Genomic DNA, 19,331 nt, shown 5'->3' on the forward strand with positions numbered 1-19,331 from the left:
CTTGCATTAATATTATATATCATACTAGTCTTTGGTGCCCTTTTATTTCACATCAGGAAACACATAGAAGTAAATATTAACCCCCCACCCCACAGCCTCCACACATTTTGCTCATGTAATTGCTCATTGTACCTTCGTCTCTAGTGTTCCTAGGCTGTCCGTCTTCCTTCCGGATCGTGAAGTTGCTTTTTCCTTGTGAATAGAGATTGATGCCTTTAGTCTCCAGAGGCTGTACAGTAGCTGAGATCCTGAGATCCCTCGCTTTAACCAGTCACCTTCAATTTTCCACTTTTCATAGATAAGGCGACCTGTGGGTTTTCTATTCCTGCCTCTATAAAGAATTTATAGGGGAAAGTGGGGGCTGCGGGTGGTCAGATAACAGAACCATTACGATTTATCAGCCCATAAACTCTACCGTCTCCATTTATTACACTCCTTACTCTTTTTAGATATCTGATTTTTTTTTTTTTCTTTTTTTGTTTTGTAAACAGAAAAAGATAAAGAAGGAAGTGAAGAGAGAGGGTGAAAAAAAACCTAAGAAAACCAAAGAAGAAAAGGAAGCAGCCATTGCTCTTAAGGTGAAGAATAAGGAAGAGGAGGAACAGGCACGCTGGAGATGGTAAGGATCACCATCATAATCTGATTATCAAAGGAATTAATTTAGAAGACATTTGACATTGCATGTGATTTGTACAACCTGAGTGATCTCTTTAAAGTTGCTGCATATTCATGGTACTGTACTGTATATCTACGGCAGATAAAAGGTTGTTGCTATAGAACGTGCAGTCATGGCTAAGTCCTGGACCTTGGGGGGCTCAAGGCCCCTATATAAAATAAGACACCAGTATTGTAAATGACATATGGTACAGATTTTGCAAAGTCAAGCTGTAAATTCAGAAATATAGCGTAGCCTCACATGAGAAACCTTATAATGCTGTTCCCTCTGAATAAGGTCGGGAGTGTTGTAAACGTAATTCGCACCAGAAAGCAGAAATAAAGGTTTCAGGTTGCTAATATTTTATTCCTGGAGAGCAAATGAAATGGCCACCAACATAGACTTCAAAACTTGTTCTGTCCACCTAAAAAGTGCCAATGGTTCCACTTTAAATCATGTTGTAGGCAGTCTATGGTTATAAGAAAAGTAAAATATTATATGCAGGTGGACCTTGTAAAACCAGGCATGGAAATAACCGCAGTTGTACAATTTCCTCACATGGTGCTTCCTCTTTAACCATTATAATCAGATGGTCCCTTGAGGACAGTGTCTTCTACACAAGCAGCTGCCAGGTCTCCAGCATTGAAAATTGAACTCTCATTACCTGGCAAGTGAATGGCACACACATCCAGGTTCCAGAGACTTGTCTGGCACAAGCAGCTTCTATCTTAGCAGCTGAGTAAATCTCAGTCAAGCAGTGACTGCGGCTCAAGGATGTCTGGATGGTAGGCTCTTAAGGGATTCTTTCATTTATTGATAAACTGAGAAATGTTATGATCAGGCTTTGCAATTTACCTACCTGTTGGCATCTCTTTATGCCATCTAAGATCTCCTTACCTGATCTGGTAATAATAGATTTAACCTATGGTTATTAGTTGTGTTGCTCCAAGAGAAAGTTAACAGAAATGTTGTCGTCTTCATCGTCTGTAATGTATAGGCAGCAGACTCAGACAGGTTTTTTTTTTCCTGCACTTTTTGTGCTATACATCCATGTGACCATCATGTCACGTCACACTTGTGGCCAATGGTTGGCTGCAGCAGTGACATGAGGGTACGGCACATCATTGCTGCAACAAAAGTAACCAGTACCCAAGACCAGGGGAACCAAGAGAACATCGATGACCCATTGACAGGTGATGACAGGTTTAGTTAGTTACAATCATTCTTAATATTCTTGGGCTACTCCTTTTTAATTGTTTAAATAAATAAAAAAAATAAATAAAATATATTTATAAATTAAAATATCCTCCTTCCCTAAAAAGTGCACAAATTAAACTTATACATGTCAGTCATATGGAAATGTCTGAGCCATTGAAATAGAAAAATATTTCCACCATAGTGGAAAAAAATTAAAATGGATGAATTGTGATTTTTTTTAATTTTTTTTTTTTTTTTCCCCTCTATACACCCCCTCTCACCATTTTGCCATGCAGTGATTGCTGTAAACATGAAACCTGTGAAAGACACACTTGGGCCCAGTTCACATCTGCGTTCGGGTTTCCATTTGTGAAGTCCACCTGGGACCCCCGGAATGGAAATCTATACGCATAAAAAAGTGGTTACCTGGAAAAGTCACGGACCCCATAGACTATAAAGCAGCACTTTTTCTCTCTGCATGTTTTGTGTGGAAACCACATGGACCCCATTATAGTCTATGGGTTTCCTTTAGGTAATCACTTTTTAATGCATATAGGTTACCATTTGGGGGGGTCCCCTAACAGAAACCTGAATGCACATGTGAACTGGGCCTCACAAAACAAAAAGTTATTGGTTTTGGAAGGTAGAGAGATAAAGTACAAAAACTGAAAAATACTGTGTTTTCAATGGGTTAATATCCTTGCCTAGAGAATAGAGCCATAAAGAAGCTGTCTCATGACCCCTTTATAAATAGGAGCCACTTCTCTCCCCACCAGTGATCAGCTGTAATTGGTGGGGAAGCCATATCTAGTCAGACATTTCTGCTGCAGGGGAGATTTAGTATTATGACAACCGTTCCAATGATGATGATGATGACATCTTTGTGCATTGTCTCTGATCAGTAAAGAGTTAATTTGTCAGAACGCAAGAAATGATCTTGTGACAGGGACGGCACAACTTGACAATTATTTCTTTGAAGCATCTGTCCATTGTTTCTGGATTATAAAGCAAATGCATTATCTCGGCTGTTTTATGCTGTAGCAGAGCAATAGATAAAAAGAATCTCTTCCTACAGATCTAATATCAAATCTGACAGGAGCGCATCAGATGGACATCATCCAGATTGGGGAGGGGGGTGTTATATGTTTAAAAAGATTCTCTAATAGGGACGAAAGACCGATTCACCAGGCGGAAACATAAGCTTTCCAGCCATAACTGAACAGTCATGAGAAAAGAGAGGCCGAAAAATGTAATGTACAGAAGAATGAGGAACATTTGTATTTGCAGCTTCATTGCTTTTGTATACAAAATCCAATTATACTGATGAGCTGATTATAACATTTTAAGTAGGACTGTACATGTAATGAGTCCCTCCAAAGAAATATAGTATGTGCTACACTGGAATGGAAGAAACTTGCAAAAATGTTTTGTCAAACCTATCTGTTCATACATCTCACTTGCCCATCACCAACACCATGACTTACTGTACAAGGGTTATCCCTCTGGATACCCCAGTGATCAGGTAAAACCTGTTTGCATCCACTCACTTCATTACAATTTAATTCCGATTCATAGTCGTCTACAACATGGCTGTGCCAAGAGTAGGTGCCAGTCCCTGCCAGAGAATCGCACGTGGACTCGTAGACGCTTCTAAACAGAGACATCTTTTATGATGTCAGTCTGTCCTAATGAAGCATGCATACGAATTGTCCTGGTTTTTCATTCCCTTTACCTCTTTAAAGAGGAACTTTCACCATTTTGCACACAGGCAGTTCTATATACTGCCGGAAAGCTGACAGTGCGCTGAGTTCAGCGCACTGTCGGCTTTCCCAATCTGTGCCCGGTGTGAAGAGCTTACGGTCCCGGTACCGTAGCTCTTCTATGGTCAGAAGGGCGTTTCTGACAGCCAGAGACGTCCTTCTTCACAGCACAGCCAATCGCGCTGTGCTGTGAGAGCCGGGAGGAACGCCCCCTCCATCTGCTCGCAGTACTCGTCCATAGACGAGCATTATCAGGGAGGGAGGGGGCGTTCCTCCCTGCTCTCACAGCACAGCGCGATTGGCTGTGCTGTGAAGAAGGACGTCTCTGGCTAACTGTCAGAAACGCCCTTCTGACCATAGAAGAGCTACGGTACCGGGACCGTAATCTCTTCACACCGGGCACAGATCGGGAAAGCCGACAGTGTGCTGAACTCAGCGCACTGTCAGCTTTCCGGCAGTATATAGAACTGCCTGTGGGCAAAATGGTGAAAGGTCCTCTTTAAATTGGAAAACCCCATTTAAGAGTAATGTCACGAAAACATGACTTATTGTCTAAATCAAATTTCAATCTATGTATTAACAAAATATTTATTTTAATTTTCTATTTCTTAGGATTTCTTTTTTCAAAAATATTAAGTCTTGAAATTCCAATTCTTGCCACCAAACCTAAAATAATTAGTGACTTCCTGTTGTTTGGAGATGGACCATGGGCCACAGATGCAATGGTCTGGACCAGAGTTTCCTATGGGAGAACTTTTTGAGCATGCTCTGTGACCTGGGAATAGGTAATTGAGCAGAGAGGGGAATGGATAGGCTGTGAACTCCTCTATTGGGACTGGTGGATTCTGTGTCTTATCCTCATACACATTACAGCTATTATCATCAGTAAGGTGGCAGCTGCAAAGAAATCTCCTACAGAAACAAGAATTATCCGCCTACTATTGGGCTAAGTGATCTGGTAGAAATGCAGTTGTTTTTTTTTTTTTTTTTATGGCAGCAATACTGATTCTATTATTTTTCCTAGAAATATATGAATACTTTGGGTGTTTCTAGTCCTACATTGTCAGCATTGGTTGGACTTTATCAAAGCGCACAGAGGCTGGTCCTGTTGATGCTCCCAAATCGATATAGTTGTACATTTCCAGGAAGAATTATAGGGGTAGTGCAGAGTCCTAAGATTCCATTGTATTTTATGGACAAGTATTTACTAAAACAGACATGTCAGGAGATGTGACAGGTTCTTTGTAAGTAAAACCACTGTCAGTGGGGTATCTGTACGGTTGAATGGGATCAAGGGGCCGGTATGATATAAACATTTTGCAGATAGAGATAAATGGCTGTCAAAACTAGTATGATATTCCTGTTCCGAATCCCATAGTGAAAAAAAAAATGTTTGTGTATGTTCAGAGCTGAAATTCATCTTATGACGGGCCACCAGAGCCCTGGGTGATGCCATGGTTAATGGGTCAGTTCCTGTATGACTTCGCCTTCAAGTAGCATTTGGGAATTTTGCAAAATAAATAAAAATGATATGTACATGCAGTCTGCAGGAAAAAAAACAAACCTGCCACTAGCCACTTCAAAACCTGCCAACGATCTGCTTGGGAGTTGTAAAAATATCCCGCGGATGTGTCTGCAGAATGAAGGCTTTAGCACCGTCCAAATCTATCTAGTCTCTTTGTGAGAGGCTGTTTGTCTTCTAGATGTGTCCCAGCAGGTGTCTGGAAAAAGCAATAATGCTTTCTCCATATTATTCATTGCAGGTGGGAGGAAGAGAAGTATGAAGACGGTATCAAATGGAAATTTCTGGAACATAAGGGCCCCGTGTTCGCTCCACCGTATGATCCGCTGCCAAAAGATGTGAAGTTTTACTATGATGGTATAAGTTTAAATTCCTGCCTTTCCACTTTCATCAGGGGATTTCATGCTCGGAGTAAAGGTTTCACGGGTTCTTCATTTGTTTAGATATGGATTTCTTGGTCTAGGCTCTAGTAACATGTCGGACCATTTAAGAGACTGATTCTTTCTTTTTAAAGGAGAAAAGTGAATTTTGACTTGGAGGCCGTTTTTTTCTGGGAATGGTTAATGTTTGCAGATACAGTCTGCATTGATTTTAGTTTTATTCGGCCTCTGTGGGGGTTAGATGTGGGCACGTATCTCTTTTAGCACTTATGATCGGTAAGACAGTTATAGTCCAACAGTGAATAGAATTCTGTGCACCTTTTGTATAGTAATGTGAAATGTCATTGTGGAAAGAACTCAGAACTCAACATGTTACAAAATTCTATGAATACAATTTTTAATTTATTTTTATGGAAATATACATTCACTTACAGTATGTCAAATTTCTAGCACGGAAGTTGCGCTGAACTATGCTTAGAATTAACTGGCATTGTGTGCCGCCATTTCTTCATAGTTAGTTTTATCAGCCCCATGAAATATTTCACAGTTGGGTAAAATAACAAATATGCTCTCCTTACTTATCCCCTGCTGTGACTACAATGTAGGGCAGGGGTGCTCACACTTCTTCAGCATGTGAGCTACTTTATAAACTGGCAAGGCAAAAGATCTACTACCCACTTCTTGTGGGTGGGACTGGGGGGCGGGCCTGTTGGTAGGGACGGGCCTGTGGGTGGGACAGGGTATTCTGTGGGCGGGGTCTGGCATGTGGGCGGGGTTGGACGGAGCATGCGAGTAGGAGACAGCGGCGTTCTGTGGCTGCTTGGGATCCCCGATGTCTGCTTGTTCACAGCGCAGGCTGAGAGATATCTCTGGACACTGGCAGGCTGGGGCTGCCAGTGTCCGGAGATGACTCTCAGCCTGCGCTGTGAAGAAGCAGCACCCCGGCTCCCTCCATCCCTAAAAGCGGGCAGCGCGTCATCCTCAGCGCGTCCAGAGTGCTTGTTCACAGCACAGGCTGAGAGTCGACTCTCAGCCTGCACTGTGAACAAGCAGACACCAGGGATCCCTGGCTGCATCCCGCGATCGACCCATACGTCCTTTGCGATCGACCGGTAGATCGCGATCGACGTATTGGGCACCCCTGATGTAGGGCGTTTGTATGTTTCCATAGTAACAGACCACAAACAAGCCCCATTTGTAGTCTGATACTGCTATCATTTGTCACTGGCTTCAATTTGACTCATACTTTTTGCTAACATACAGACAGTAGATGAGGACACAGAAGGCTGTAAATAAAACACATACTCCTTTAGTGTCAATTCTTCCATTTTGAATAATATCTACTAATTACTCATAAACTACTTGTGTATAATAGGTTTTCAAAAGATAAAACCACTTTTATCAATGAGGGAAAAGATGTCCGAATATCCTCCTTACTATTTTATTATAGCCTAAGGTATATTGGATTATAGGTAGAGGACTAGCAGTTTGAATATTTGCCCACCAAAAAAAATCAATATAAGGGCAATTCTAAATGGACATGTTGATCCAGGGTTTTTATTCTGACTGCCAGATTTGTAGTCGGGAAGGAATTTTTTTTCCCCTGAAATGGGACAATTGGCATGAGCCTCATGGTTTTTTTTTACCTTCCTCTGGATCAAAACTGTAGCGGATTGTAGGGTAATAGGTTGGACTTGATGGACTGATGTCTTTATCCAACCTCATCTACTATGTAACTTTGTAATTATGAAGATGACAGCTAATGTTTAAGGAAATCTTCAGCAATCGAGATAAAGGAAAATTTCCACTGTTGAAGCTGTCATACCTAAGGAGTAATGTATAAAGCAGTCAGTTTAAATAGAGCCTATAATAGAGTTTAGATTCAACCCCATGGTGGTGCGGGCTGATATAATGCTGCTGGTCTTTAAATAAACATCCTACAAAGCCCATCAGATTGCTATAGATTGCAGACAATGAAAGAGTGCATCCCTATGTATTTCCCAGAAATACATCTGAATCGTTAGGGGATAGCAACTGTACTGCAGTGCAGTCAAATCAGAGGTGGCTCGGAGCGTCGGAGGTCTGTAATAGCCAGGCCACACACCTCTCATCACCATCATAGTGCTTGCCATGTCAGTACATAGGGATAGCATGAGGTGTGTTCCCTGTCAGGACTGGCTAAAAGAAAATCAAGCCTGCTATTGAAACCTAGAAAGGTATTTGAAACAAATTTTCAGGAAAGATTTACTCAGCAGCCGAGAAACTGTTGCTAAAATGTTAATTGCACTATGTATGTTACTTATACAAAGCATACTTTATTTCATAAAGTGGCCAAGGTTATGAATTCATTGAGACACAAAAGTGACTTTGTCTGAATGGGCTTAAATCGTGGTATAGAAATAAATAACTTCTCATCCTCAACAGTCACATTGAGAAGGATAATCCCTGGTCATTATTTTTTATAAATATCATTGTCCTTGTCAAAATGTTATCTTATACAACTCCTTATATTCATCCTTATATACAATACTGCAAGATGGTAGCCAGTAAAGTGCAATTTCAGCGTCTTATCAAATTCAATGGGCTATATTGTAATGCAAGAGATAAAAAATAAAATTGCTAAAAAATTGTTCTGTTTATAAAAATAAAAAAAATTGCTATTATGGAAGTTTCAGAGGAACAGCAGGAATTCACATTCAAAAAGTCTCAAAGTATTAATGATCAAACTAGGAGGTCACACACAAATCAATCAATGATGTTTCCCATATAGCAGGAAGATAAATATATAATAAGTATATGTACAGTCATAATGAAGTATTGGCACACCTGAATTTTTCCAGAAAATGAAGTATTTCTCCAAGAAATTTATTGCAATTACATGTTTTGCACAAAAAAAACTGAGGGGGAAAAAAAGGAAAATTAGACATTTCACAAAACTCAAAAAATGGACTGGGCAGAATTGTTGGCACCTTCTCAAAATTGTGATAAATAACGCTGTTTCAAGCTTGTGATGCATGTTCAAACTCACCTGTGGCAAGTAACAGGTGTGGGCAATATAAAAATCACACCTGAAACCAGAAAAAAAAGTTGACTCAGCCTATGCATTGTGTGTCTGTGTGTGCCACAGTAAGCATGGAGAGCAGGAAGAGGAGAAGAGAACTTATTAGGACTTGAGAGCAAAAATTTGGACAAATCTCAAGGATACAAGTCCATTTCCAGAGATCTTGATGTTCCTTTGTCCAAGGTGTACAACATGATCACGAAGTTTACAACCCATGGCACTGTATCTAATCTTTGTGAATGTGGACATAAGAGAAAAATTGATGAAAGGTTGCAACGCAGAATAGTTTGGACTGTGGATCCGAAGCTATGGATTCATCTACATTCTTTGTATAAAATGACCAGATCCCAGTCTGCTTCGCTTCTTGTAGGTGAGACTGTCTGTATGCCTTTAAAAGTAAAGGCCAGGTGATTGGATAAGTCATGTTTTAAAAGAGCATGCCTAGCTAGAGGTGTGTCACGTTTATGGACTATATTGTTCTAGTGATCTCATGCAGTGCCTAAATGCTTTTAATCTTGCCCACATAGTCCATTGGGCTTTTGCATTGGGAAAAATAGATGACTCCTTCACTTTTGTAGTTTATAAACTCTATTATCTAAAAAGTCTCTTCAGAAACCGAGAATGTAATGGTCTTCGTGGTTTTTATTTGCTCGCACGCGACAGTCACCACAGTGATAATTCCCTTTTAGTTTGTTTTCAAGCCATGTAGTTTTTGTAGATGGGTCTATAAAATGGCTTCTTTTCAGAGCGCACCCTCATGGGGGTCAATCTAAACTCTGTTGTAGGCTCCATAAATTCTAAATACCAGCAGCATTATTTGGACTAGGAAGGAGTCAGAGTACGGTCTTTTCAGAGAATACTCCCATGGGGGTGAATCTAAACTCTGTTATAGACTCTATTATTTAAACTGACTGCTGGCTTCTGTATAAACTAGTCATTAGGGATGACGGCTTCACCAGTGGAAATCTTCCTTTTATTGGTGAAGATTTCCTTGAACATTAGCTATCTTCATATATATCCATTTATAATGGCCCTTATTTTGAATTTTTTTTTTTGGGGGGGGGGAGGGGAGCAATATTCAAACTGCTGTTCCTCTGTTTGTAATCGGATTATACTTTCAGCTATAATAAAATTGTAAGGGTGATATTTGGACTTTTTTTTTTTTTCCCGAATGATATTTTGAGATACATTTTGGATTCATTAAGTTTTTTTCTTTATCTTTTGAAGGCCTATTATACACAAGCAGTTTATCAGTAAGTAACACATCACTGCAGGATCAGACTACACAGGCTGTAGACTGAGTGCAAATAGTTGATACAAAATTTGCTAAAGGTACATGATATTTAATTATTATTATTATTATTATTATTATTATTATTATTATTTATTATTTTATATATATATAATATATATATACTGTATATATATATTTTATGACCAAATGGATATAAAAAGAAAAAATGGTTTCAGCAGCGGTTATATCCATCAAACAATAGTGTTGCTCGCATGTGTATAGTCCATTGTTGTAACCTGCTGACGGCGTTAAGTGTGGTTTGGACGCAGTCAAGGCATGTGATTCCGCACATGACTTGTGTACCAAAGTACATATAGGTTAAATCGACAGAATTCTATAAATAGAAAAACAGATGCAATACTGGATCTGTCAAACACATATAATGAGGTCCATCATTTAGACAAAGAAAATCGCTGTCTGCTGCGCTACGCTACTTGTCCGGTATGATCGAGTCTGTGACAGAGGCTCCCAACGCACTTAGTCTTTTTTTTGGCCATTGATTTAATGAAATGGTTACATTCCACTGTCTGAAACTCAGCCCTTCTTGAAAAGACCGAAGAGTAATTTAAGCCTGAGGCCTGTTTCAGCAAGGAGGTACAAAAACCTCTTGATTTGTTGTTTTTCTTGGGTAATTACTAGTCAGTGATCAGCGCAATTTACAGCCTCATTACACAGATTAGTATAAATTGACGTCTTTCGGGAGGATTGCAGCACCTCCATCATTTAGAATGCTGATTTATGTATTCAGCAATGAGAATGAAGAAACTGTCATTTCTAAAACCCAATACAAAATGTGTGGCAGCCCCCCAACCATTATTTTCAGTGCATTATATGTGCCAGAAAAGCCTTTGGACCCTTTTGAGCCCACTACATCATTTGAGAATTCTGCAACTATAGCCTGAATTCAAAATCTGAAAGCCTTATCCTATAACAACCCATATGCTTAAGCAGGGGTGTTCCCACTTTAGAAAGTGAGGACGTGGATAGATTATGCCATTGATTTTTGATTAGTGTGGGGTCTGACCTCCTCAGCCTCCTTCAATCCTGAGAATGAAGAGTAACTACTGTTACGGAAGTATTCCCTTCTACATTTTCCCTGCACAGTGGGGCTCCCTGCCGCCTGACGAGTACAGATTTGCAGCATGGCTCCATTCATTTAAACAAAATTGTGCTGCAACTGGGCACTGTGTACAGGGTGCAACAATAAAGTGGATACATAGTTACATCACTGCTGAAGCTCCTTCACTCCCAGGGGTACCATAGGTTAGACCACCACTGATCATAAAGTGAGGGCATATACTAGTAATGTAAGTATATTGTATAAAATGGGAATACACTCTTGTTCTGGCTATACAGATTAGAAATTTAATATGTATGGGATTGTGGGGCTCAGATGTTGAAATTTAACATACCTTGAGCTTCATTACTACCGTAGATACTGTGAAGTACATCCTGTACCATACCTATTGCTCTTTTTTTGTTTTGTTTTGTTCTTTTTTTTTTTTTCCTCTTGCATGATTAATCCTGGCCTAATGGTTGCATTTAGTATCATCTGTTTTATTATATCCTAGGGAAGCCTTTCCAGCTTAGCGTTAAAGCAGAAGAAGTTGCCAAGTTCTTTGCTTCCATGTTGGATCATGAATACACCACCAAAGACATCTTCCGCAATAACTTCTTTATGGATTGGAGAAAGGTATGTGTTATCCTCAAGATATTGGGTATGGATAATGTTTTAATTTTGTTAGAGCTGTCTGTATAGTAGTTGTTTTTTTTTTTGTTTTTTTAATATATATTTGTCAATGTATCCATCAATCACAATCTATTGACTGTTTTATGTCTTTGGAGAAAGCCCTATTGGGGGAACCAGGATTGGAAAGTATCCAAAGATCCCTTTTTTCTGGGCTATCCAAGAACCATGGCTTCTATAAATTTTAATAAGAAACATTCCCAGACTGTTTTGAGAGTTGTACTTGAAAGTCACGGGACAAATTAGAGACTCATTTACTCTAATCCCTTCTCTTTCCAGAAGTAAGTGGCTATACAAATCTTAAATATTAAGAGAATTGGGTCAGTCAACAGCTGGCATATGCTTATGGCTAAAAGTGCTTTTTAAACCTTTCATCACAACCTTTGTGATATTTTTTTGTGAGGTATCTCTGCAAAGTAACACAACTCTAAATTCTGGTAAGTCAAGAGTTGTCTAAAATTCTGAATACCTTTTCTAAATACCATTGTGAACTACTTCTGCGCTCCATATGTGAAGCTTCATCGTACATTGGAGATCCTAAGCTGGTGAAGCAGCTGTGTGATTAATAATGAAATGGTAATTAGCTCAGGATGGCAGGAGCAAGCTGTTGTCTTGGTAGTGCGTAGTAGTAGTACACCCTGAAAGTCTGAGTGAATGCATACAACGTGTGGTGTCTTTTAGCATAGCAGAATGCATTGGTGTATAATACATGGTTAAATAATCTCTAGTATTAGAATTGAGATGTTACTGCATTGAAGATCCCGAATTCAACATGAGTCCTTGCATAGAAATAGGAATGCCCAGAGTTTCCTTATGTACATGGTAACATTCATACAGTAGACAACGAGGTGAAACTAACACCATCCAGCACCTCTTCAGCAACACCTATTTATATTGACTTTGCCTTTTAATATGCAAGTGCAATCCAGTTGTAATGGTGCCAGACGACCCAAAGGATAACCTGGGCATCTGGCGCCCTTCTTCTCTTTTGCTTTTAGAAATTGGGCTGCAGAAGTACACACCGCTCGCTGTTTTCTCTGGGCACTTTATTGAGGTAGTTGCAGGTTGCAAGAAGCCTTCAGAGCTGTACAAAGCAGTTTATGGATCACAGCAAACTAATTTCTCATACAGCGTTTGGAATCTCCAGCCAGAGCCCGCTTGTTGCTTGTACAGCTAGATCACATGAACCCCAATATCCCAGGATCAAGCTGCAATTTCACTCTAGTAGCTTTTGGATAAATCCTACACCAAGACTGACATGTTCAATTCTGTAGAAACTGGTGGATGAAACACACACTGAAATTATTATAGCAGACTGTCCAAATTTTCTTTTAAGAGTCCCCCACCCAAGTGTGACAATAAAGCAATCTACCGCTGCGTGTGAAGGCTGTACAGTTAATAGGTGAAATAAAGGTTTGTGTGTTTGGGGATTTATCGTCAGGGCTGTGGAGTCAGTTAGAAAGTGCTCCACTTTCTCTTCTCAGGGATTGGCATCCCATCCATTGGTCATATGGCACAATGTCACTACCTGTGAAGAGGAAGTGGAGCTCTGTCTTAAAGAAATCAGTCATGTTTTCTAATCCTGAATAACTCCTTAAAGGCTTACTGTGTAGAAGGGAGAGGCTTTCACCACCTTACACAGCTTTGCTGGTGTCTGCAAATAACTTGCCCATGAGGAGCCTGGCTGTTGTTGTCTCTAGGAAAACAAAGTGAAATAAGTAAAACTACAACCTGAAAGGCGGGGTTCACATGATGCTTTTTTAAGTGCAGTAGCATCTAGAACATTTTACTATGTATGTCAGCTGTAAGCTAATGACAGTCAAAATGAAAACTTCTGGTTTACTGTCCTAGTGAGAATGTGCTACTCATCTAAAATGCATAGTAATATGTTCTACTCATTACTGCAATTAGAAAACGTGCAGTTATTGATTAAAAAGCACCATGTGAACCCAGCTTTAGATCCTTGTTTTCCCTGACTGATGGTCAGGGTTAAGGCGCTGTGTAGAATATCTCATAGACGTTTGATTCTTAGCAAATTGTGTCAGATCTATGGAACCCAATATCTATGACCAGAAGGAAGCCGGAAATACACATAAGAGCTGAAATCTATTTCTGTGTACTCTACTATAAACATGCCTCTTTGGATAAACGGTAACAAGATGCGGGCACTCGCACCTGGCATTAGCTTAGCTTCCTCACATGCCCATTCCTTCCTACCTTGGCTGTCAGAAGACATCTGGAACATAATATCACTGGACACAGTTGGCAGGTTTGGCCAACTTTTATTTTAATGCTCATTTTAACATGGAGAAAGACTTGTTTTGTTTTGGGTTTTTTTTGTTTTATTTTTCTCTAGCTCCCACTGTTCTGCAGCTAGTAATATTCTTGGTTTCAGCACCCAATGTTATACTCTCTACTGTCATGTTGGCATTCGTGGAAGGGAGAAGAAGGGTCTGGGACCGCCCACCTGACAGTAGAGAACCAATTTGGTGCTGAAACTAACACAAATTAATACTCCGCAATGGTGGGGACTCATGAAAAAATTCCAACTGTAGTGGAATCAGTGTGGTGCTACATAATTAATAGGGAGAGGAGAATAAGTTAGATAGGAGGGCATTCCTTCTTTTAGGGAGGTTCACACTGCCACCATTAATGTCGGTTTATGTAATCTGTCATGGGATGAGAGCATTGACCATTAAGGGACTTGTGTAGACTGAGTCCCCTTGCGGTCCTCTGCTGCATTCAGCCTCATGTAAAAAGGAAAAAAGGCAGAAGCTTTATTCTGTCATGTTTTTTACTTTTCTGATGGAAGTTTCTTCATTAAAAAAAAAAAAAACTGACAGAAGAAAGTGCCTTTCATGTTTTGTACATTAGGGCCAATGGGACTGGACTCCAGACAGTGTGGGTGCCATCTGTGTCCATCACTCTACTATGGTTAATGTCCGTTGCTCTCATCCTATGACAATTGAAAGCAATGAATGTTACTAATAATGGTAGTATAAACGTTCCATTCATAACTGCCATAGCAAGAGGGTTAGGCCATCCCCCATACACATTATTCAGATGATTCTGCTAAAATCTATAGCTTTGGCCACCATCTTTCATAAAGGTATGGCCACCTTTTAATATTGCTGCAAGTTTTTACTATAATTAATTGGTTCTGTAGACAAAGATCTTATGTCTATGCCAGCTTCTGATGTCTTATGATTATTGTATCTGCATGTTGGGTATGGGGTCTATTGCATATACAGTAGTCTATATTCTGTAATATTGAAGGAAGGCTGTGTTTGCCATTTTACTATACGACCTCAAATGTGCATATAAACTATATTTAAAAACTCTTTGCAGTGATGTTATAGAAAGTCAATCCCATATGTGGAAAACTGGATCTCTTAATAGTGCGCGGTGGGAACAAAACCTGTTTCCTCAGACCTGAATGTAAAATATCCACAAACTGTTTTATAATTGCTCCTATTTTCATCCACTTCAATAATTGCTGGCTGTATATATGGTGCTGTGTGCGAAACTCAGCCTGGGCAATTTACATAGGAAAAAGCCATAGAATAGTAAAACTGTTATTATTCCAGTCCATTTGTAAAGATCACTTGGAAACTGAGGGATCACTATTGAATCGGATAATTTTCTTATTTCTGAGGTGGAAGAAGGCTTTGATCTGAGCTTGAGGGACGGCTGGAATTAGCGAGCCCTTTCCCAACTGAGCTCTGATGAATGTCAAGATGCCATTTTCTTTTTACCGCCACGTAACGTCTTGGCCTTAGCATCCTGACCTATGCGAGGGTCCCTGTCTGTGCTGTTACATTATAGCTGATGCTTCTGTCAGCGCCAGGACTGAATTTCACAGCACGCCCCTGGCCAGACATCTGCTTTGTTAAATCTTGCTCATGAAAAATGCATGTGCAGAGTTTCCTTGCTGCCTCTCCACTTCTGTACTCATATATTTTTTACATCTCCCCTTACATCTTAAAGAACGTAACACTTGCCAATTAGCTCCACCATCAACCAAGCAGAAAGGAGATGTATAATGCAGAGCTTTTGAAGTTTCTGAAAAGTCTTGCTATAGCAACAACTCTATCCGGTGGCAGGGACCTTGGGCATCTTGCTGTTCCCATGTAATGATTGTAGGAAAAATTTAGACTATTCATAGATCTAGACTATGCCTGAAAAATACATTTGTCCTAGGGAATGTCATGCAATTCAGTCTCTTGGGAAGCAGCCTGCAGTTTGATCTCTAAATATCCTCCTACCTGTTCAGGTTTTGACTATGGGGTGGTAATAGTATGGTAGCATCGTGGGGCCCGGACCCAACAACAGCGCAAATGGAAAGGGGACCGTTATGTGGTGTCTGTACAATGCCGCCAGACGCCTTTCCAATAGAAACCTGCCCAGGAAAGGTGAATAAAAACAATAAACCCTTAGACTGAAATCTTCTAGGCATCTGGCAGTCCACAGCATCTTCTCCTGGCCAATCATTGACGTCTAACTCTCCAGGGTCACTGCTGAGGTCCAATCAAATGGAGCGTGCGGACATCATATGGGATTGTGCCTTAACAGTGACTGCAGGACACATAACTTCAGCCACAAGCCTAAAGAGGATGCTGGAGACAGCCAAACACCGCAAGAATGCCCAGGATAAGTGTTTTTACTCACCTCCCCTGAGCTTCCACTTCTTATACTGAGTGCAATAATAGCACTAAAACAAATCTAAATTCTACTGTCTGGGGCTACTATTGAACATTGCGGTGGGGTTGTGAGGGTGGAGTATACTTTACTGTGTGGGACCACTGTGGACCATTATATACCATGTGGGGACTCAGGGGAACATGTTATACTGTGTGGGGCCGGTGTGGAGCATTATATACCATGTGGGGACTCAGGGGAGCATGTTAGTGTGTGGACCATTATATACCATGTGGGGACTCAGGGGAGCATGTTATAGTGTGTGGAGCATTATATACCATGTGGGGGCTCAGGGGAGCATGATATACCGAGTGCGGCCGGTGTGGAGCATTATATACCATGTGCAGCATTATACTCTGTGAGGAACACTAGGGAACCTATAAATAAATTTAAATAAAATAAGTTATATTCTTGTACATAGAGGCAGCATTCCAGTAGTATATTATACACAGAAGGTAGTATTTTATAGTTATACTACTACTTCTGTGTACAGGAATATATTAGTTATATTCTAGTATATAGGAAGCAATGTTATTTTATAGTCACGTACAGTGTTGTGAGGGTGTAGAAAAACTGCAAAGTGCTTTCAAAAATAGAAGTGTTTACATTTTGTTGGCAAAAAAATAAATAACGTTTTAGTTAAGATATGGACCTCACATCAAACCTCTGTATAGTGGGTCCCTACACTATTGGGGAGTGCACCGCACGGCAACCAACACTGCACCACAGAAGGACACCCAACACCCCTACTGCCATGCTAAAACCTCAGGGCTCTGGGCCACACTGCCTCATATTCAATGCGCTTAACCCCTTGGTGTTTGGCTGCTTACACAAATATGGCAGGAAGGTATTCGATCGAATACTACTTGCTCATCTCTATTCAGCACTGCACCATATGAACAGATCTAAAAAAGTTTATTTTACTGAGAGGACTATGAGGGCTAGAAGATGTAAAAATGTAAAGTGATTGAACAAGAAAAATCTAAATCGCAATATTTGATGTGTCCACCTTTTACCTTCAAAACTTCACTGCAAATGTACACTTGCACAAAGTTTTTGAAGGAACTCGGCATGGAGGTAATGATGTTGAGATCAGGGCTCTGCAAGGGCCGTATTACCAATTCAAGGACTCTACTTCAAAAGGGTGGTAAAATATTGATTTGGATTTTCATTTGATTTTCTTAACTGCTAAAAATAAGCTATTACACTACTTTTTTGGGAAAATGTTCCTACTTTGCACCATTTTTTCAGCAGAATGTAGAGTGTCATCTGAGTGTAGTCCATGATTCTTGATCTCTATGGGGTTTCTGATCCATTCTGTTCCAATGACTCAAAAGTTCCTATCAGACTATTAAAAAAAATGAAATCTTGTAGTGACTGGGATTATCTCTCAGGAATAACTACAAGAATAAGACAAATGTAATTTTAATCTTGTCTCCTGGCTGTTGCGCATTTACATACCTAATTTTAGCAATGATTTGTACATTTTGAATCACAATCTTTACTGTCATGCAGTAATGAATTTGACAATGTGGCCATGAAAGCGGACAGTACATTTTAATGGAGTATTTACAGAATTGAACAATGTCTGGAGAATGGAAATGAGCAGCTTTTAATTCGTTCCATTGAGCTACTTATAATTCATGAACTTTTTGGCAAATGTGAACAAAATAATGATGTATCTAATTGTATCCTGGCAGTGTTGTGTATTCATGTAACAGATGCACACAGCTCCTGGCCATGTGTTCCTATGTGTCTGGATACAGAAGCATGTTCACATTGTCAGCCTAGCAGACCGGAGGAGCTCACTGCAGAATACTGTGGTGTTGATGAGACTTCTATCAGAAGTGTTTGTGTGGTGCTGCCCAGATGTTGCAAAACTACAGCTCCCAGCATGCCTTGACAGACTCCAGTTATTGGGGCATGCTGGGAGTTAGTTTTACAACAGATGGAGACCAACAGGTTTGAGACAACTGATATCAAAGGAAGTTGAGCTGCATAAAAACAAGTTTACGCTTGGTTCACACTAGCGTTCAGCTTTCCATTCCTCAGGTCTGCTTGGGGACCTGAAGAACGGAAACCTAATCTGCTTAAAAATAGGTTACCCGTGGAAATACATGAACCCCATAGACTATTTCAAGCCATAGGTCAACACATCCTTGTCCAGACACACACAATTTAGTTCCTACTTAGTGTGTTGCCTCCATGAATCTGGGTTAACCTGGATGAATGACCTTATTAATGACCCAGTCCCTTCTGCCATTTACGTGCTGCATTCTCCACTCTTAGCAAGTACATTGTATGTAATTTTCTACTACTGTCCAGAATTCTAGAACCTGTTATGTGGAACTTACAGAGCCGAATCAGTGCAGACTTTAAAGGAATTGCTAGAATCTTAAACTGGGATTTTGTGGAATGGTGCCAGTGGAACCACCTCAGAATTAATGCTGGGAAGACCAAGGAGATAGTAAGCGGAGGAGTGCCCGGATCCGGTCGTCATCCAGGGGACGAGCATTGAGGTAGTCAAGACCTATAAGTACCTGGGTGTGCTCCTTCATAATAAGCTGGACTGGGCTGATCACCTGGAGACGCTGCACAGAAAGGGTCACAGCAGGCTCTACCTGCTCAGCAGGCTGAGGGCCTTTGGAGTCCAGGGGTCCGTTATCGGGGCCTTTTTCAACTATATAGTAGCATCAGCCATCTTCTTCGGAGTGGCTTGCTGTGGGAGTAGCATACCAGCCAGGGACAGAAATAGACTTGACAGGTTGGTTAGAAGGGCCAACTCTGTCCTGGGGGCCCCCTGGACCCAGTACAGGTGGTGGGTGATAGAAGGAGGTGAGCTCCATGCTGGAGAACAACTTCCATCCCATGTATGAGACCGTAACAGCACTGGGCAGTACTGTCACTGACCAACTGCTTCTCCCCAAGTGTGAGAAGGAGCATTACAGGAGGTCCTTGCTCCCAACCACAATCAAGCTAAGCGAAAATCACCCTGCACAGACAGGGGTGAGCCTACC

General features: G+C 40.6%; 1 protein-coding gene across 1 annotated transcript in view; it reads left to right on the forward strand.

Annotated features, from left to right (window-relative positions):
• The window catches only part of LOC142212645 (DNA topoisomerase I, mitochondrial-like), a 112,339-nt gene that overhangs the window by 21,120 nt on the left and 71,888 nt on the right, over window positions 1-19,331 (forward strand). The window contains exons 5-7 of the mRNA XM_075280619.1: window positions 492-619; window positions 5,376-5,491; window positions 11,441-11,562. Of these exons, the coding sequence (XP_075136720.1) occupies window positions 492-619; window positions 5,376-5,491; window positions 11,441-11,562 (366 nt within the window). The remainder of the gene's footprint in view (window positions 1-491; window positions 620-5,375; window positions 5,492-11,440; window positions 11,563-19,331) is intronic.

This window comes from Leptodactylus fuscus, chromosome 7, assembly GCF_031893055.1.
Source record: "Leptodactylus fuscus isolate aLepFus1 chromosome 7, aLepFus1.hap2, whole genome shotgun sequence".
Taxonomy (NCBI): Eukaryota; Metazoa; Chordata; class Amphibia; order Anura; family Leptodactylidae; genus Leptodactylus; species Leptodactylus fuscus.